The sequence below is a fragment of the Schistocerca gregaria genome, chromosome 1, assembly GCF_023897955.1.
Source record: "Schistocerca gregaria isolate iqSchGreg1 chromosome 1, iqSchGreg1.2, whole genome shotgun sequence".
NCBI classification, from domain to species: Eukaryota; Metazoa; Arthropoda; class Insecta; order Orthoptera; family Acrididae; genus Schistocerca; species Schistocerca gregaria.
This window is the reverse complement of record NC_064920.1, coordinates 1,103,882,798-1,103,904,809: the sequence shown is the minus strand read 5'-3', so window position 1 is coordinate 1,103,904,809 and position 22,012 is coordinate 1,103,882,798. Positions and strand designations below refer to the sequence as shown.

At 46.5% G+C, this 22,012-nt stretch overlaps 1 protein-coding gene across 1 annotated transcript in view; it reads right to left on the bottom strand.

The window, feature by feature from the left end:
• Positions 1-22,012, bottom strand: part of LOC126291516 (uncharacterized) — a 632,182-nt gene that overhangs the window by 506,987 nt on the left and 103,183 nt on the right. Inside the window, exon 2 of the mRNA XM_049985057.1 lies at positions 10,204-10,726. Within this exon, the coding sequence (XP_049841014.1) occupies positions 10,204-10,726 (523 nt within the window). The remainder of the gene's footprint in view (positions 1-10,203; positions 10,727-22,012) is intronic.

Sequence of the window (22,012 nt, the reverse complement as noted above, 5' to 3'; positions counted from 1 at the left end):
TGTCAATATGCCTCTGTACGAGCCCTAATCTCTCTTATCTTATCTTTGTGGTCTTTCCACGAAATGTAGGTTGGTGGCAGTAAAATTGTACTGCAGTCAGCCTCAAATGCTGGTTCTCTAAATTTCCTCAGTAGCGATTCACGAAAAGAACGCCGCCTTTCCTCTAGAGACTCCCACCCGATGATACGCCCAAATATTTAATCGACGTGACTGTGCACTACTAACGCAGTATTCTTTTTCCTATTCATTCGCATTAATTTACATTTATCTATATTTAGAGTTAGCTGTCATTCTTTACACCAATCACAAATCCTGTCCAAGTCATCTTGTATCCTCATACAGTCCCTCAACGACGACACCTTCCCGTACACCACAACATCATCAGCAAACAGCCGCACATTGCTATCTACCCCGTCCGAAAGATCATTTATGTAGATAGAAAACAACAGCGGACCTACCACACTTCCCTGGGGCACTCCAGATGTTACCCTCACCTCCGATGAACACTCATCATCGAGGACAACGTACTGGGTAGTGACAAGTTCAGGTAACGATGATGGAGATGGACAGCGATTAAGCACCTTTATGTCCAAAGTAGACCACAAAGGCTCAAAAATATTGAGGTCTGGTGACTGTGGCGGCCAAGGGTGATGCATCAGTTTATCCTCCTGTTTCAGGTATCCACCAAATGAGTGTGTGTGCTCCGTCCGAAGGCTGTTCCTTCGTTGTCAAATATAAAGCTCTTAACCTGGCGATAGAGTCATTCCGGACTTCCCACCGTCTTTGGGATATCCTGATAGACTTTCTACATCTACGTGATTATTCTGCTATTTACAATAAAGTGCCTGGCAGAGGCTTCAACGAACCACCTTCATGCTGTCTCTCTAGCGTTCCACTCTCGAACGGCAAGCGGGAAAAACGAGCATTAAAATTTTTCTCTACGGTCCCTGATTTCTATTATTTTATTGTGATGGTCATTTCTCTCTGTGTATGTGGGTGCCAACAGAATGTTTTCGCAATCGGAGGAGAAAATTGGTCATTGAAATTTCATGAGAAGATCCCGTCCCAACAAAAAATGCCTTTCTTTTAATGATTGCCACTCCACTTCACGTATCATGTTTGTGACACTATCTCCCCTATTTCGCGTTAATACAAAACGAGCTGCTCTTCTTTGTACTTTCTCGATGTCATCCGTCAGTCCCAGCCGATGCGGATCCCACACCGCACAGCAGTACTCCAGAATAGGGCGGACAAGCGTAGTGTAAGCAGTCTCTTTGGTAGACCTGTTGTACCTTCTGAGTGTTCTGCCAATGAATCGCAGTCTTTCGTTTGCTCTACCCACAATATTATCTATGTGATCGTTCCAATTTAGGTTATTTGTAATTGTAATCCATAAGTATTTAGTTGAATTTACAGCCTTCAGATTTGTGTGACTTAACGCGTAATCGAAATTTAGTTGATTTTTTTTAGTACTCATGTGAATAACTTCGCACTTTTCTTTATTCAGGGTCAATTGCCACTTTTCGCACCAAACAGATATCTTATCTAAATCATTTTGCAAGTCGTTTTGATCATCTGATGACTTTACAAGACGGTAAATGACACCATCATCTGCAAACAATCTAAGACGGCTACGCAGATTGTCTCCTATGTCGTTAATATAGATCAGGAACAATAGAGGGCCTATAACACTTACTTGGGGAACAGCGGATATGACTTCTGTTTCACTCGATGACTTTCCGTCTATTACTACGACCTGTGACCTTTCTGACAGGAAATCACGAATCCATTCGCACAACTGAGGCGATACTCCGTAGGCACGCAGTTTGATTAGAAGTCGCTTGTGAGGAACGGTGTCGAAAGCCTTCTGGAAATCTAAAAAATATGGTATCAATTTGACATTCTCTGTCGACAGCACTCATTACTTCACGAGTATAAAGAGCTAGTTGTGTTTCAAGAACGATATTTTCTGAATCCGTGCTGACTATATGTCAATAAATCGTTTTCTTCGAGGTACTTCATGATGTTCGAAGACAGTACATGTTCTAAACTCCTACTGTAAATCGACGTTAGTGTTATAGGCTTGTAATTCAGCGCATTACTCCTACTTTCCTTTCTGAGAATTGGTGTGACTTGAAGTATTTTCCAGCCTTTAGGTACGGTTCTATGGTTGTATATAATTGCTAAATATGGAGCCATTTTATCAGCATACTCTGAGAGGAACCTGACTGGTGCATAAATTATCACTCTACCAGCATTAAAGAGAACATATTCAGTCTTAGTGGCCATTTCGCCTGCTTTAGCAGCAATGAATGGCTCGCAGCTTCAAGTTACCTACGGTTGTTTTCGTTGTCTCGAGAGACCAGTGTAGGAGATTTTTCTGAGTGCGCCTTAGCTAAATAAACGCTCTATGAACTAAATATAAGTAGGGAACACGTTACAATTCTCTCTTAATAGTTCTGTAGAGAACAGGTTACCATGGACTTTCTAAAGCCGTTCTGGCTGAAAAAAACTTCAGGGACACATTACCATATTGCTATCCTTTTGCGGTGTGGGTAATTAACATGCAACGTGAAAGAAAGGACAGCTAGCCTTGGAAATTAAACAGTACGCAGTATATAACAGGTTTAGGAAATTTTTTCCACACAAATTCAGACCTCACTTATTCTCCTATCTCATCTTGAAATTGTAACACTTTGTTATCAGAGTATTATGAAACCCGCACATATGTAATATGCAGCGATTGATGGAAAAAGCATGTATGCTGCAAGATAAAAAAAAGACGAACCATGAAAGAATTATCTGATTATGTGCACAGACAAACAAATGATTACAAATTCATAAAAATTGAATGATTTATTCAAGAGAAAGAGCGTCACAAATTGAGCAAGTCAGTAGTAGGTTGGTTCAGCAATTATTCGGAATGGTTTTGATTGACAGAGTTGTTAGATTTCCTCCTGAGGAAAATCGTGCCAAATCCTCTGCAATTGGTGCAAGAGATCGTCAAAATCCTGAGCTTGTGGGAGGGCCCTGAGTATAATGCTCCAAACTTTCTCTGCTGTGGTGAGATCCGGCGAATTTCTGGCCAAGATGGAGGTTGGCAGGGACGAGCACAAGCAATAGAAAAACTCTCACCGTCAGTGGGCGGCTATTATCTTGCTAAAAGTCAAGGTTGGCGTGCCATCAAGGGCAACCAAACGGGGAGTAGAATATCATCGACCTGCTGCTGTGCTGGAAGGATGCCGCTGATGACAATCAAAGGGGCCCTATTATGAAGTGAGATGGCACCCCATACCATCACTCCTGGTTGTTGAGGCCGCATAACCGGCGATAATCAGGCTGGTATCCCACCGCTATCCAGACCTTTTCCATGCACTTTTTCAGTGATCATCGGGGCTCAATTCGAAGTGGGACTCAACACTCAAAGGAATTCTACTCCAGTCAATGAGATTCCAAGCCTGAGATGTGTCTGGAGACGCTCCAGCCAGCGGTGGGATTCCGGCCGGCTGTATCAGCTGTATCGTCTGAAAACCAGGAGTAATGATCTGAGGTGCCATTCTTTTTATAGAAGCACCCCTTCGGTTGTCGACCGCGGCACTTTTACAGCACACCCGTACGTCGACAATCCACGCGTCGTTTTATTGCTTTTGATGGCAAGCAGTCCTGGGCTTACATCTGTGCAAGATAACGCTCACTCGTACAGGCAAAAATTTCTACTGGTTGCCTTTGTGCTCGGCATGCCCTTCCTTGGCCACCGCCCGTTGGACGGAATTTCGGACGATATCCCTCAGGAGGACATCCAAAACTCCATCAATCAATACCAAGCTTGCACAAGTGCCAGAGCTGGACCAACAGGTTGCAGACTTGATCAATTTGAGAAGCTCTTTCTTTGAATAAATGATCTAGTTTTTCTGAAAATGTATTCATTTGTTTGTCTGTACATTTACAACACATCTACTGATTTCTGTCCCATTCGGGTAACTCCTACGTGGTGTGTTGTCTTTTTTTGTTCATACAGTGGAAATACCAGTGGTTTGGTAGATGCAGAACATTGTAGGGAATTGAAAGTTTTCGAATGAGAGATCTAGTTCTTTCCGTCAATTTACCGTTACAGTTCACGACGTATACCTCGTAGGAACAGATGCTATATTACTAGCTGGAGCCGATGTCTCCTTTCAAACTCGAACAAACGATCCATCCTTCAGACTTTCTCAGCGAAAATGGCTGTTTATATGTTTTTGAGTTTGCATGGCCTGCACTGAGTAAAGAAAATGTCATGGGCACCTGATAGCGACAACTAGATAAGTTGTCAAAATACCGTATAAAGAGAAAGCGACAGCTCGGATGAAAACCCAAAACTTTGCACGTATTGCCGAAATCATGAGGCCTTAACTGACGATATAAATGTTACCGCATTTCGGAAAGGTTGGGTGACATTTCAAGAATTCCGCAACTACCGGTCCAACAATACGATTCATCACCTCAAGAAATAATCAGACTCATGAAAGGAAGAAGGGGAACCAAGAATGCTGTGTAGCAGATCTGTAGAATTCTTGGTTTCCCTTCTTCCAACTTTGAGTTTGATTGTTTCTTGAGATAACGAATCGTGTTGCTGGAGCGATCTATATCTACATCTACATCTACATACATACTCCGCAATCCACCATACGGTGCGTGGCGGAGGGTACCTCGTACCACAACTAGCATCTTCTCTCCCTGTTCCACTCCCAAACAGAACGAGGGATAAATGACTGCCTATATGCCTCTGCACGTGCCCTAATCTCTCTTATCTTTGTGGTCTTTCCACGAAGTTGGCGGCAGTAAAATTGTACTGCAGTCAGCCTCAAATGCTGGATCTCTAAATTTCTTCAGTAGCGATTCACATAAAGAACGCCTCCCTCCTATAGAGACTCCCACCCGAGTTCCTGAAGCATTTCTGTAACACTCGCATGATGATCAAACCTACCAGTAACAAATCTAGCAGCCCGCCTCTGAATTGCTTCTATGCCCTCCCTCATCCGACCTGATGGGGATCCCAAACGCTCGAGCAGTACTCAAGAATAGGTCGTTTTAATGTTTTATAAGCGGTCTCCTTTACCGATGAACCACATCTTCCCAAAACTCTACCAATTAACCGAAGACGAGTATCCGCCTTCCTCACAACTGCCATTACATGCTTGTCCCACTTGATATCGCCCTGCGATCGTTGCGGTACCTGCCAGGTATTGGAATACTGCTGGCAAAGCGTGCTGCAGAACCACAGACTGTCGCAGAGGTGGGCTGAATTTCCACAAGTCGTGGTACAACACTGTGCTTCCATGGTCGACTGCTTGACCAGAGGGGCTACACTATCACGACATAGCTGCGCACAGCGACTATAAACACTCGCTACTCGGCCATTAGCATTCACACGACGACTACTTCCAGACTACAGCTGATTCTGTCTCCACCGTCCTCCGTGGGGCCAAGGAGGTATGCAGCTCCATCTTCAACCAGCACCGTCATCAGCTAGCTGTCACTAGGCCTCATGGCTTCTGATCTCAAGCCATTAGCGCCAAGGGAGTATCTTCTACAGGATGTCTTGTTCTGGCACTAACATCTTCTCCGAGCAGCCAGAAGAGTTGTCGCCATTGGTGGCACTGGTGGAGAATCCCCCAGAGGAGGTACAGGGGCGTCTTGACGTCGAATTATGGTGTTACCTTTCTGTTCCTTCCAGTAGCTACACTACTTCCACATCAGTGGATTCATGAGCGGGTGGAATTGGCAGGCAGCACCAGGATTCCACGTCCTGGCATCGCCAAAGCTGTCCCCACTGCCCCATTACAGGCCATTACATTTCTTCTGGAGGCACACAACTGGCTCACCTCTGCAGCCGAATGTGCAGTCCAGCAGCTATAAAGGAACATATTCGACGGGAACCCAACATCTTGCGTGAAAATGACAAGTAGGAAACGGGTCGAAACGTGGTATCAACAGGATGCCACGACTCATAACCCGAGAAGATTGCATCAGAGTAACATCATTGTTCATGAAATGCAAAATTTCTGCTTTATTTGACATAGTCGTTCGGGAACTTTATCAATAAAATTATAGGTGAACGAAGTAAGTCATCGACCCACCAGTGTGCTAGCCATGCACAGATGTGCACAGTGTGCAGACTGCAGGATCTTGCACTGAATAGCCACAAATCACACCTACAGACGGCAGTTTTACACTAACGCTCCATGTGTCCCAAAGTGATGGAACCCGTCTGTCGTACTTGTACTCATAGGGCGGTACTGTAAACAGTTGTATCTAGGAGTGCTTCGTTCCTAAGCATAGTCAGATCATGGTGCAGTTTGACGATCGTGCTATGCAAATCTACGGATGGCATGCGATTTTGGTTTGGTGAAGATTATGTATCCACATCTGTTGCAGATGCACCTGAGGAACTTCAGAATGAGCAACGCTTGAAACTAGTAGTGATAACTAAAGTACTGTTTCAAAATGGAGCATGGTGAAATCATGACTTCCTTCAAAGTTGCCACCAACTGAGATAAGATCGAAGATAGTTCTTGGGTTTTGGCACGACTTCAGTCCTTCCAGAACATTCAAAACACGTGACTGCTGGAGTCTTCTTCTGAGAACTGGCTGCACAGTATAGTGCAGTATTAGACTTCCGCAAAATTAACCAATTTTCCGCGTTTATCTTCATAAATGTTCGTGTTGGAAAAGACAAATGAGAAAAATAGTGTCTTATTGCAATCACACAATAAAGGAAATAAGGAAGGAGGCTTCAGTACGGCAGTAAACACGTGAAAGACGAAAAAGAATGTATTATATTTTTTGTAATATTGATAAACAAGTTGTGAGGGGAATGGACAATAAATTTATAAGTGACTCTTTTTCTTTACTTTATGTTGTTGTTATGTTATTAAGGTGCGTTGAACACTACACTACATCTTTTGCCCATTAGTTGTAAGAGACATCGTTCTGGCTGCAAGTGGTTGCGTTTTCTTCTTCGTGTAACGCTGTCGACAGTATGGGTAGTGTAGATACTATTCTAGGGTGTAGAGGTCAGAACCTTGGCAAGGTGACTGGAACGAGTATCTCACTTCAGGCATGTGGGTTCTCTACTGATAACAGTAGCAGGTGAAGTGTCACTCAGGTTCGAACTTACTGATTTATTTCTTAAGTTCAGAATACACTGGAGATTCAAAGCCTACATCCACTAGGTGGGAGGAGGGCATCGAATCCATGGTCTTTGGCTGCACTGCGTTGTCGTACCTTTGCCTGTGCTCAGCACGACCAAGTGCAACCCAGCAGTGGAGCGATCTAGCGAGGAAGACAGTCCCAGCCAGTGACGGAGCTGCGTCAGTTGCTGGCGTTGCAGACCAGTACCTCTATGCCACGTGCTGAATGTGTAAGCAGCCTGCCCCAGCAATGGCCATACACAGAGGCAATGGCATCAGTGAGCTGTAATGGCTCATACACCGACAGTTGGGACCACAGCCAAGGAATCGAAACCAGGCCACACATACTGGCCGGTGCCCAGTCAATCTCAGCAGCACCAACAGACATGGCTTCCATAACCGGCGTTTCCACATGAGGAATGTCACGTGGACTCACGTCGCATTAGAGATCAACATACCTATTACGCCACACCAAGCCAATCGACCCCACTCCAAATGTTTCGACATGGCCTTGATACAGAGATGTCTTCTGCAACTGTCGGCATGTGGAAACGGGAAATAAAGTAGCAGGACCAGCCTTCAGCAAGTCGACGGAGGTTGGACGTCCAATAACGTAGATCCTATGTTGGTCATTGACGAATCTGTGACACTGACTCCGAAGGCCTGCGAATTACTGACTGCCGCATGAGTGTCCAAACTCTGCACAAGGATGCCACCTCACTGCCGCACCCCTCCTCGCAGCTGTCAGCCATTATACGCCCACCATGCTGTTGTAGCTGGGCTGCCGCTACCATCCGTGAGAAATGCCAGCATCAGCACGCCCACACACGTGCACTGGGGTCCAAGCATCACTTCCACTCAACTGCAGTCTGTGTGGTTCAGATGTGCTGAACCTTGCCTCTTACTGTTCATCAATAAAGTGTTGTATCAACCCTTCTTTACCTACTTCAACGCCAACTCCCAGCAGCCACCCACTCCTACCTAGCAGTAAAAGTCTGTCACAGAGCAAAGTAGAGTCCCTGACATCTGGCTGGCTGTGCCTGGTGACAGCACACACTAAGCGGGTAGGTGGCTAGAAGGGTCAGAACTGAAACTGCTCTGTACAGTGGGCGATCCTGTAGGATGATGGACAATGGTGACTACAGCAGTAAATTGCCGCAGGGCGACGACGCTCCTCTGGGCCATACAGCGGTAGCCTGCTCCACAGCGGTCGCTGATTCCATGGCTTTTGCTCGGCTTTTGGGTAGCCAAAGTCAGACATTTCACATGCAAAAGCCCAGATGTCACGTACCTCCCTGTTGCAATGCTGCAGGAATGTCCCAGATTTTTATAACACTGCCAAACGATCGGTCATAACAATGTACTGAGGCTGGCTGTGGTTGAGAAATACTGGCCATTAAAATTGCAACACCAAGAAGAAATTCAGATGATAAACGGGTATTCATTGGACAAATATATTACTAGAACTGACATGTGATTACATTTTCACGCAATTAAGGTGCATAGATCCTGAAGAAATCAGTACCCAGAACAACCACCTCTGGCCGTAATAATGGCGTTCATACGCCTGGCCATTGAGTCAAAAAGAGCGTGGATGGAGTGTGCAGGTACAGCAGCCCATGCAGCTTCAACAAGATACCACAATTGTTCAAGAGTAGAGTCTGGCGTATTGTGACGAACCAGTTGCTCGGCTGCCATTGACCAGATGTTTTCAATTGGTGACAGATCTGGAGAATGTGCTGCCCAGGGCAGCAGTTGAACATTTTCTGTATCCAGAAAGGTCCGTAGAGGACCTGCAACACCCGGTCGTCCATTATCCTGCTGAAATGCAGGGTTTCGCAGGGATCGAATGAAGGGTAGAGCCACGGGTCGTAACACATCTTCAATGTAACGTCCACTGTTCAAAGTGCCGTCAATGCGAACAACAGGAAGCCGAGACGTGTAACCAATGGAACCCCATACCATCAGCCGGGGTGATACGCCAGTATGGCGATGACGAATACACGCTTCCAATGTGCGTTCACCGCGATGTCGCCAAAAACGGTTGCGACCTTCATGATGCTGTAAACACAACCTGGATTTATCGGACAAAATGACGTTTTGCCATTCGTGCACCCACGTTCGTCGTTGAGTACACCATCACAGGCGTTCCTGTCTGTGATGCAACGTCAAGGGTAACCGCAGCCATGGTCTCCGAGCTGATAGTCCATGTTGCTGCAAACGTCGTCGAACTGTTCGTGAAGATGGTTCTCGTCTTGCAAACGTCCCCATCTGGTGACTCAAGGATCGAGACGTGGCTGCACGATCCGTTTCAGCCATGCGGATAAGATGCCTGTCTCCTCGACTGCTAGTGATACGAGGCCGTTGGGATCCAGGACGGTGTTCCGTATTACCCTCCTGAACCCACCGATTCCATATTCTGCTAACAGTTATTGGATCTCGACCAACGCAAGCTGCAATGTCGCTATACCATAAACCGCAATCGGGATAGGCTACAATCCGACGTTTATCAAAGTCTGAAACATGATGGTACGCATTTCTCCTCCTTACACAACGTTTCAATAGGCAGCGACGGTGAACTGCTGATTGTGTATGAGAAATCGGTTGGAGACATTCTTCATGTCAGCACGTTGTAGGCGTTGCCACCGGCGCCAACCTTGTGTAAATGCTCTGAAAAGCTAATAATTTGCATATCACAGCATCTCCTTCCTGTCGGTTAAATTTCGCGTTTGTAATACGTCATCTTCGTGGTGTAGGAATTTTAATGGCCAGTAGTGTACTGCAACTGCTGCAGTTATGAGAGAAGTAGCTCATGCTGGGTAGTGCTGCTACATTTGGTAATGTAGTGTCGAATTACCCGTCGTATTGAGAGTTCCTATTAATACAATCACTTGCTCGCTATGGCGTATGTGTTTTGAGAGAAACGTAACTGTGGAGGCCCTGCTGTCGAACAGCATCTCCCACGCAGCACGATGGCCCTACAGCTGTGCCCTCCCGTGTCTGAGTAGCTACGCAGCCGGTGGAGACCCACCTATGGCGGACTCTGTGCGGATGAGCCCCTGGGTGGAGACGTTGCTGCCGCTGCCGCTGCCTGCGGTGGCGCTGGCGGCGGCGGTGGGCGGCAGCTGCAGCTGCAGCGGCACGGGCAGCGGCGACGGCGGCTCGCGCGCCGCGGGCGCCGGCGTGGGCGGCACCGTGCCGTCGCCGGCGCCGGCCACGGCGCGGGCGGGCCGGCCGCCGCGGCGCGAGCAGCGCAGGCTCATGGTGCGGGTGAGCACCGCCTCGTCCGCCTCCTCCTCCTCGTCGTCCTCGGCGGCGGCGGCGAAGTCTGCGATGGCGCCGCTGTCGTGCGCCGAGCACTCGGCGCTCTGCTGGTGCTGGTGGCGGCGCCGGCGCTTGCGGTCCTGCCGACTGTCCAGCAGCAGGTGCACCATCTCCTCCACCAGGTACACCGTGAAGAAGCCGCCGCAGAACACCAGCTCCGCCAGCGGCAGGCCCTCGCGGCTCTCCCACAGGTAGCCGCAGCTCTCCAGGTCCCTGAAGCTGTCACGCACCTGCCGAACGCACACGAACCCAAACGTAACCTAACAACATTGTGTTTTGCTTACTATCTCACAAATTTACAGTCAAAATTTAACATAAATACACTACTGGCCATTAAAATTTCTACACCACGAAGATGACGTGCTACAGACGCGAAAGGAAAGTTTCCAACCGATTTCTCATACACAAACAGCAGTTGACTGACGTTTCTCGGTGAAACGTTATTGTCAGGCCTCGTGTAAGGAGTAGAAATACGTACCATCAGGTTTCCGACTTTGATAAAGGTCGGGTTGTAGCCTATCGCGATTGCGGTTTATCGTATCGCAACATAGCTGCTCGCGTTGGACGAGATCCAATGACTGTTAGAAAAATATAGAATCGGTGGGTTCAGGAGGGTCATACGGAACGCCTTGTCGAATCTCAAAGGCCTCGTATTAGTAGCAGTCGACATGACACGCATCTTATCCGCATGGCTGAAACGGATCGTACAGCCACGTCTAGATCCCTGAGTCAACAGATGGGGACGTTTGCAAGACAACAACCATCTGAACGAACAGTTCCACGACGTTTGCAGCAGCGTGGACTATCAGCTCCGAGACCATGGCTGCGGTTACCCTTGACGCTGCATCACAGGCAGCAGCGCCTGTGATGGTGTACTCAACGACGAACCTGGGTGCACGAATGCCAAAACGTCATTTTTCGGATGAAACCAGGTTCTGTTTACATCATCATGATGGTCGCGTCCGTGTTTGGCGACATCGCGGTGAACGCACATTGGAACCGTGTGTTCGTCATCGCCATACTGGCGTATCACCCCGCGTGATGGTATGGGGTGCCATTTGTTACACGGCTCGGTCACCTCTTGCTCGCATTGACGGCACTTTGAACAGTGGACGTTACATTTCAGACCTGTTACGACCCGAGGCTCTACCCTCCATTCGTTCCCTGCGAAACCCTACATTTCAGCAGGGTAATGCACGACCGCGCGTTGCAGGTCCTGTACGGGCCTTTCTGAATACAGAAAATGTTCGACTGCTGCCCTGTGCCGCACATTCTCCAAATCTCTCACCAATTGAAATCGTGTGGTCAATGGTGGCCGAGCAACTGGCTCGTCACAATACGCCAGTCACTACTCTTGATGAACTGTGGTATCGTGTTGAAGCTACATGGGCAACTGTACCTGTACACGCCATCCAAGCACTGTTTCACTCAATGGCCAGGCGTATCAACGCCTTTATTACGGCCAGAAGTGGTTGTTCTGGGTACTGATTTCTCAGGATCTATGCACCCAAATTGCGTGAAAATGTAATCACAAGTCAGCTGTAGTATATTTGTCCAATGAATACCCACTGCATTTCTTCTCGGTGTAGTTATTTAATTGGCCAGTAGTGTAATATTTTGCATAATTTGTAAGTAAAACCACTGCTCTACATTACAGTATTTAATACAAAGATCTGCAAAGTGTTGCCGTATCCCGATATGACGTATAGCTAGCTGTCTTGATACTGTCACTGATCTTGTACCGATCGTAAAGGCACCCCTGACGTTCAAATCAAACTATAACATTCCAGAGATTTTTTGCAAGTCTCAAACATCATGTAAACTGCAGCGACGAAGGAAAATTTGTGCGACGGTTAGGATTCGAACCCAGCTCACTAGGCCGATCCGATAACCACTGGGCCATCCTAGCACACACTACAAGCATGCCTTGCTCCTCAGCCGACACTCCCATGCATGCCACAGCCTCAAGGCTTGAGGAGAGAGAGAGGCATGCTAGGGTAGTCCTCGCACTCGCGCAAAGCCCTGTGCCAGGGTGGCATAATGGAGATATGGGTTCAAATCCCGGCCCTTATATAAATTTTCATTCTTTGCTGTATATATATATATATATATATATATATATATATATATATATATTTCAGGAGACCCTTTACGTCTCAAGAATTATGTGTGTGTGTGTGTGTGTGTGGTGTGTGTGTGTGTGTGTGTGAGTGTGTGTGTGTGTGAGTCATGTATCTTCATTTGATTCAAGTACGTACTCTTGGGTGCCAGGCAGGATCTCCATTTCGATCAGTGCTGGGATGGTATTCCAATATGGTTGGAGATTGTGTTCAACGCTGTTCCAGTTTTCGGGGGAAGGGTGGGGGTGGGGTGGGGCGGGGGGTTACCAGTGGACTCAGGCTTGAATGAGAATTTGGAATGAGGAGTGGTTCGTGCTATCATAGTCGGTTCAGTTGTACAAAGCCACTGCGACAGAATCGTGTAGCGGTTGACGCATCTGCCTAACGAACAGGAGCCCCGGACATCGTTCCCAAGCATACACATTGTTGTTGGACAGCAGATTATCAATTAAGTGTAGGAATAAATTTTTTTAGAATCAGCTTGGGTGGCACTAACCGGAACACATTTGCCAGGTACGCAACGATGGTATAATCAATATCAACACTGTAAGTGCCAAAGTACAAACTGACAGGGAGCTTATTAAGTTACAGGTGCGAGAGAAGACGCCAGGAGACACCTGATTTAGTGATTAGACAACAGTGGCAAGCAGACGTAACACTCTTCCGTTACGAGACTACTTATGGCGACTCTAGCTAGAGATGACACACGAACGCCTTGGATACTAGAAACTTTGCATAAAGGGCGGACTGAGGCCTTGAAATTAAACGTTAGGCCAGCCAAGAGCGATGATGGGTTCAGACTATAAGAGCACATTCCGTTGCCCGAAAGAGTGGGGGGGGGGGATGGAATAATATCATCGACTGCCGCAAAACCCTCGCCTCCCTCCCACTCAGCCGGCCGTTGTGGCCGAGCGGTTCTAGGCGCTTCAATCCGGAACCGCGGTGCTGCTACGGTCGCAGGTTCGAATCCTTCCTCGGCCATGGATGTGTGTGATGTCCTTACGTTAGTTAGGTTTAAGTAGTTCTACGTTCTAGGGGACTGATGACCTCAGATGTTAAGTCCCATAGTGCTTAGAGCCATTTGAACCATTTTTGAACCAATCACTTTCAGAGTCAGGCCATCCCAACTGTATCACGGATACCGATGGAGGATCAGCCCTACTAGCTGCAAGATGACCTGGTGAATGCAACGAAGTACCTACAACCACCACCAGTTTGGAGTCCACCGCTACGAGTACGCCATCTATATGTGGACAGAACTTAAAGTCACAACAGTGACTTACCGAGGATGATCTGCCCACTAATGAACTGTTTAACATGGAAGTTTTAGTGACAATAGTGACTTACTGGGGATGAGAGCTGGGACGATCTTCCATTAATGAAGAACCAATCTACATGTATGTGAGCTGTTCAATATGGCATAGCACCTGTGCCATCATTCCTGGCCAATACCAGTACCACCTCTAGGCTGCCCTTCATGTCGCTGTTCGGATTGGATTTGACTGGATTGTTTGGGGGAAGAGACCAAACAGCGAGGTCATCGGTCTCATCGGATTAGGGAAGGAGGAGGAAGGAAGTCGGCCTGGCGCTTTCAAAGGAGCCATCCCGGCATTTGCCTCGAATGATTTAGGGAAATCACGGAAAACCTAAATCAGGATGTGCAGACGCGGGATTGAACCGTCGTCGCTGCTCGGCCTTCCACAACTGACAACAGGTGCATGCAGATTTCTGGGGCAGAGCCTAATTGCAGCTCCATGCAATGAAAGCACTGAGTCTCAGGCAGACGTCCACAGCCAAGGTAAACTGTAGTGAGGCGCCAGGCGCCGGACCCCCAACAATGCCAGAGCCCAGGCGTTGATGTGCTGCTCTGCACCTGCGTGCAAGTCAGGCTCAGCTAGGAGTGTGCTAGGCAGCCCTGGGAAAAAGCAAGATTTGCTGTAAAACTCTTGCTAATAAATTGTTGTTAATTTAATGATATCTCATTAGCCCAATGCATTCCACGGCGCTCCATCATCGCACCTCTGCTTGTCCATCCTACACTCACATGGGAGACTGGCATCAGGCGGGCTCCTATAACGCAGTTACCATAAGCGCTACCAATGTGCACTTGAAAGGGTTGCATGATTTCAGTTGAAAGTAAAGCACGAGTCTGTACAATAGTATCTACGACTTTTCACTCAAAGCAACTGTGGACTGAGTGTTCCGGAATCGAAGTCGGCACTCGAGTAGGCTACAGAAGGATAGGTACAGCATCAATAGGAGACGATTGTTGTTGTTGTTGTTTGATGGTTTGATGCAGCTCTCCATGCTACTTTATCCTATGCAAGCCACTTCATCTCCGAATGAGTACTGCAACATACGTCCTTCTGAATATACTTACTGTATTCATCTGTTGATATACCTCTACGATTTTTGCCCACCACTCTTCCCTCCAGTACTAAATTGGTGATCCCTTGAAGTGTCACAACGTATCCTATCAACAGATTCCGTCGCTAACAGAAGTGGTAACAGTGTGCTGAAATTTTCTAGTCAATTTTGAAGTGTTTTTAACAAACCAGTTATACTAATGTGAATATTCGTGTATTTAATTGTTACACAGGTACTTTTTATATCTTATTCTATTACGAACATATAACTGATGACTGAATAGCAGTTGCTATGGGAAAGCGTGTTTGTAATGCTAGCCATTGGGTTATTACGTTAGCCTATTAGTTAACGTTTATAAAGCTGGTTTTAACGATCCCCATATCCATAGGGTATTTAAATTGCTATTTTTTTAGAAGTTTGCAGTTAAATGTACATACGTCTTTTTTAAAAGTGAACGTTCAGATCTTATCATACGACACGTAAGTCGCTCCCCATTGGCTGACACTGACGCCGTGTGGCTCACTCGCGCCACCTTTCACACTGTCTAACCCGTTGTTGCTCAACTATCAGCAGCGGTTTTGCGACTGGGATCAGCGCACCTGTTCCAAGCATCATCGTCATGATGTGTGACCGAGGCAGTTTTCTTACTAATTTTACTTAACTGACAGACCGAAGTTTCCCGATAAAGTTATCTAAAACAGAAAATTTTATCGTTACTCTTTTAGGAAAATCTGGACTCATTGCAAATGAATTTATCTGGTTGCGTCTGAGCCTGTTTTTCGTTCTATATATTTCGAAATAAAGAGGTGGTGCGTGACTTGTTGGGGTGAGTAATTTACTTGTGAAAACTACGGTCTACATCAAGTTGTTTCCGTTATTAATGTTTGTAAGCAACTGATCTCTTCCTGAAGGAATGCTTTTCTAACAAGTTTAAGAATGGTGTCTACAACCACAGAAATAGGGTATGTACCACGTATTTTAGCTTGCCGCCTTTTTGTTGGCTTAGCGCACAATCCGTAGCCTATCACTAAGTCAGTTGTAGACACTTGGTAAGTTTGTGCAATAAGCAGCTAATGTTTCCGGTAAAACACAGCACAGTGATGAACTGAGGCGTCGGTTTCGCGCAATTACAGTAGTCACTCCTGTGAGTTACGTAAATGCTTCCGGTATAAGATTTTTTACGAGGCCAAATCTGTCGTAATTGCTTACTCCTCTGATAATAATCCACACAGCCTAAGATCATGGTTGACCCAGAGAAACGTTTGAATTGTCAAGATTGTTTCGAGTACCCTGCAGATGTTTCGGTGGGAAGCTCTTATATATCCTACATACTGTCCCGACCTGCCCCGGGCCATTTACATACTTTTCGAGCCCAGAAGGAAGACATACGTGGCCGTAGATATGCTTCGGTCGACGAGGCGCACGCTTGGATACAATCTTGCTTACCGTAGAGAACCGCAAACATTTTTCCATGAAAGCACTGACCATTTTATCACACAGTAGGGTAAGAACACACATCAAAAAATGTTTTGCATCACCTCGGTTCCGTGAATTCCGGAACCTGTATAGGAAATTGGAATAGGGATCAACATAAACATCATTTGGCCCTTTTTATTGCTCATGAAAACCACACATTTCATGTTGTACCACCATACAGAGGTGGTGGTCCAGAAAGCTGAGCACATCGGTACTTCTAGTACCCAGTAGCACGTTCTCTTACGTTGATGCATGCCTGTATTCATCATGGTATTCATCAAAGCTTTCTTGGTCCAGATTGTCCCACTCCTCAATGGCGATTCGGCGTCAGAGTGGTTGGTGTGTAACATCGTCCATAAAAAGCCCTTTTCTGTCTACCCCGGACATGTTCGATAGGGTTCATGTCTGGAGAACATGCTAGCCACTCTAAGTGGGCGATGTCGTTATCCTGAAGGAAGACATTCACAAGATGTGCATGATGGGTGCGCGAATTGTCGTCCATGAAGACGAATGCCTCGCAAATATGCTGCCGATATGGTTGCACTATCGGTCGGAGGATTTCATTCACGTGTCGTACAGCCGTTACGTCGCCTTCCATGACCACCAGCGGCGTACGGCGGCCCCACATAATGCCACCCCAAAACAGCAGCGAATCTCCAACTTTCTGCTCTCGCTGAACGGTGTGTCTAAGGCGTTCAGCCTGACCGAGGTGCCTCCAAACACGTCTTCTATGATTGTCTGGTTGAAGGCATATGCGACACTCGTCGGTGAAGAGAATGTGATTCCAATCCTGAGCTGTCCATTTGGCATGTTGTTGCTGTACCGCCCTGCATGGTGTCGTGGTTGTAGAGATGGATCTCGCCATAGACGTCGGTAGTGAAGTTACGCATCATGCACAGTTTGAGTCGTAACATGACGTCCTGTGAAAAGCATTATCCAACATGATGGCGTTGCTGTCAGAGTTCCTCCAAGCCATACTCCGTAGGCAGCGCTGATCCACTGCAGAAGGTGCCCTTTGGCTGCCTCAGCCAGGTATGTCATCGACAGTTCCCATCTCTCTGTTTTCTCTTCTATGTCCGAACAACATCGCTTTGGTTCACTCCGAGATGCCTTTACTCTTTCCTTGCTGAGAGCCATTCCTGGCACAAAGAACAATGCGGACGCTATCCAACCACAGTGTTGACCGTCTAGGCATAGCTGAACTACAAACAACACGAGCCGTGTACCTCTTTCCTGGTGGAATGACTGGAACTGATCGGCTGTCGGGCCCCCTCCGTCTAATAGGCGCTGCTCATGTACGGTTTATTACATCTTTGGGCGGGTTTAGTGACATCTCAGGACAGTCAAACGGACTATGATACAATATCCACAGTCAACGTCTATCTTCAGGAGTTCTGGGAACCGGAGTGATGCAAAACTCTTTTTTATCTGTGGATATTAACAGCTATGGCGATTGCTTTTGAAATAATGCACAGCTTACTTGCTTTTTCTGCCTGTCTCGTTTTCATCTGACTAACTCTTACAGTAATAGTATCTAGTGCTTTATATCGACTTTGATTTAGTCTCGTTCCTCGTTGGGACCTCGTTGCGATCTCCGCAGTATGCGGAGTGTTGAGTGTATCCGTTTAGAGACGAATGTTTGGGTTGGGAACGGTTGTGCTAGAGCATTATAAAGGGCGTTGGAACACTTTCATGGAGTGACACTTGAACAGAGCCTGGGGCTCTTACAGGGCTAATCGGCTTTTTACAGGTACAGACACGCTACGAAGTACACTGTGTGATCAAAAGTATCCGGACACCCCCAAAAACATACGTTTTTCGTATTACGTGCATTGTGCTGTCACCAGCTGCCAGGTATTGCATATCAGCGACCTCAGTAGTCATTAGACATCGTGAGAGAGCAGAAGGGGGCACTCAGCGGTACTCACGATCTTAGAACGTGTGTCATACGTCTGTACGCGAGATTTACACATTCCCAAACATCCCTAGGTCCACTGTTTCCGATGTGAAGTGGAAAAGTGAAGAGACACGTACGGCACAAAGGCGTACAGGCAAACCTCGTCTGTTGACTGACAGAGACCGCCGACAGTTGAAGAGGGTCATAATGTGTAATAGGGAGACACCTATCCAGACCATCACACAGGAATTGCAAACTGCGTCAGAATCCACTGCAAGTACTATGACATTTAGGCGGGAAGTTAGAAAACCTGGATTTCATTGTCGAGCGGCTGATCATAAGCCACACGTCACGCCGGTAAATGCCAAACGACGCCCCGCTTAGTATAAAGAGCGTTAACATTAGACTATTGAACAGTGGAAAAACGCTGTGTGGAGGGGCAAATCACCGTGCACAATGTGGCGATCCGATGGCAGGGTGTCGGTATGTCGAATGCCCGGTGAACGTTATCTGCCAGCGTGTGTTTTCCAATAGTAAAGTTCGGAGGCGGTAATGTTATGGTGTGGTCGTGTTTTTCATGGAGGGGGCTTGCACCCCTTGTTGTTTTGCGTGGCTCTATCACAGCACAGGCGTACATTGATGTTTTAAGCACCCCATGTTGAAGAGAAATTCGAGGATGGAGATTGCATCTTTCAACTTGATCGAGCACCTGTTCATAATGCACGGCCTGTGGCGGAGTGGTTACATGACAATAACATCCCTATAATGGACTGCTCTGCGCAGAGTCCTGGCCTGAATCGCATAGAACACCTTTAGGATGTTTTGGAGCGTCGACGCAGTGCCAGGACTCACCGACCGACATCAGTACCTCTCCTCAGTGGAGCACTCCGTGAAGGATGGGCTGCTGTTCCCCAAGAAACCTACCAGCACCTGATTTGACGCACGCCTGCTAGAATGGAAGCGGTCATCAAGGCTATGTGTGGGCCAACACCATACTGAATTCTAGAATTACCGATGGAGGGCGCCACGAACTTGTAAATCATTTTCTGCCAGGTGTCCGGTTACTTTTTATCACACAGTGTATAGCAGTTCAGCATAGTTGGTCGTGCGAGCTAACTCGCGCTCACACCACACGAGTGAGCATCCATTTATCGCTTCAGGGTGGCTCACTAACGCGTTTCGCGGCCAATTTAGTTTTAGGTCTGTTGTATTAATTGGAAGTAAAACACATGATATTTGTTACGACTGCTGCAGTCCTTTGATGACTGCCGGTTTAGGATGAAATTTAAATTTATAAATTGATATTTAGTTACAATTTTAATGATCTGACACCTACTGTGCTATGCACATCGGATGCAAAGGGCGAAGGAGAAGCAGAGTTCTTGTTTTTCGAAATAAATACATCAAATCAGAAACTGCTAATTGGAGTAATCTATAAACCTCCAAACGTCGGTGCCATGTCCTCCTTTCAGTCTGCCCTGTCCTCACTCGTGACACAGTATGAACACATAATCATTATGGGCGACACAAACATCGACTTACAGTTAAAATCTCCCTCTGCCGAAAAACTAAGGCGACTGTTCCACTCCAATGATATGAGTTTAACACCGCTGGACCCAACTCATCACACGCCACACAGCCACACAATCATAGATATAATAGCAACAAAGCGACCAGATAAAATAATCCGCGCCAATCAGACATCCGCTCCGGGACTCTCTGCTCATGACGTGATATTTTTAAATTACTCAATGCATACTACCAAAGAAAAATCTCACCTGGTAACCTATAGAAACTTCAAAAATGTTAACCATGACGTTCTTCAAAAGGATTTCTCAGACATCCCTTGGCATGATATAAGCGATGAACCGACTTTAGACGAAAAAATTCGGCAATTATGTCGCAAAATTATTGCACTGTATGATAAACATGCTCCTCAACGCACTGTTAAGGTAAAGAGAGCTCCCGCTCCGTGGCTCACCACTGCATTACGTCAGTTAATGAATAAACGTGATGCTGCACATAGGGCCTTCAAGCGTAACCCAACTCCCGAGGCGTACGAAGCTTATAGGAAACTCCGAAACAGAACCAAGCAAAGCGTGAGGAATGCCAAAATCAGACATGCCCGCTCTGTCGTATGCGGCATATCAAAACCTGGTGCTCTGTGGAAAAAGCTGCGCAGTTTCGGTATAGGGAAGCGAAGATCTGACTCTGTTTATCAAGCGTCTGCAGAAGAATTAAACGATTTCTTCTCAACAGCTGCAAACTGCCACGCAGCGACAAATTACCAGCCCCAAGATATTAATCTCTCGAGAGACAAGTTTTTCCTAAAACATGTCACTACCGGCACAGTACACAAGGCAATTATGAGAATCTCTTCCGAGGCAGTAGGAAATGATGGAGTGAGCATTGGCATGATTAAGAACGTCGTAGTTATCACAGACATCTTCAACCTGTCTCTTGTCAGTAGTACATATCCTACTGAGTGGAAGCAAAGTTTAATTAAGCCTATACCCAAGACTGACAACCCTAAGTCGCCAGGTGACTACAGGCCGATCAGCATACTACCTGCAATTTCTAAAGCCCTAGAGCACATCGTCCATGAACAACTGACGGATTATCTCAAAACTCATAACATCCATGACGAATATCAGTTAGGCTTTCGAAAGCACCATAGTACAGCAACGGCATTAATCAAAGTAACTGATGACATTAAACATGCTATGGACAGACGTGAAGCTACTATCCTAACACTGCTTGACTTTAGCAAGGCTTTTGACACAGTTGACTTCGATATATTACTAATTAAAATGAAACAGCTGAATTTCTCAAACAGCGCAATACAATGGTTCGACAGCTACCTCAAAAACAGAAGTCAACAAGTCATCTGTGGGTCGGAAAAGTCATCATGGAAAAGCGTGCGCTCTGGAGTTCCCCAAGGCTCCGTCCTTGGTCCACTACTCTTCTCACTGTACATTAATGATATTTCTTCAGTGATTCACTCCTGCAACTACCATCTTTATGCCGACGACATCCAACTGTACATAAGTGCAAGCCCCAAGAACATTGCTGGCGCAGCAGCGAGTATGAACGCAGATCTTTGCTCTGTTTCTCGATGGGCACAGAACCTAGGTCTGAAACTAAACCCCAAGAAATCCCAGGTCATACTTATATCTCATCCAAAGTTAATCAGCCGGTACTTTCGCGAAACAGTCCCTAAAATACTCCTCAATGGTACCCAACTACCATACCAAAAAACAGTAAAAGACCTTGGAATAATCTTGGATGAACACCTAAACTGGGAAGAACAAACAGTCACAGCTTGCCGGAAATCGCTCTCCTCCCTACATGCAATTCAAAAATTTAGAAAAATATTTCCAACCCATGTTAAACAAAAATTAGTCCAAACACTAGTCTTGCCTAATCTTTACTACTGCGATGTAGTTCAACACGGCACAAATAGTGAAAATTCTAGATGCCTCGAGCTAGTGATGAATGCTTGCGTTAGATACGTGTGCAATATTCGGTTGTATGATCATATCAGTCCTTCATACTCCCAGCTAGGTTGGATACGCCCACATACGGCACGCGATCTCCACACGATGTGCCTACTTCATCGATTTCTTAGCCACTGGTGCCCCCAATACTTATCTTCT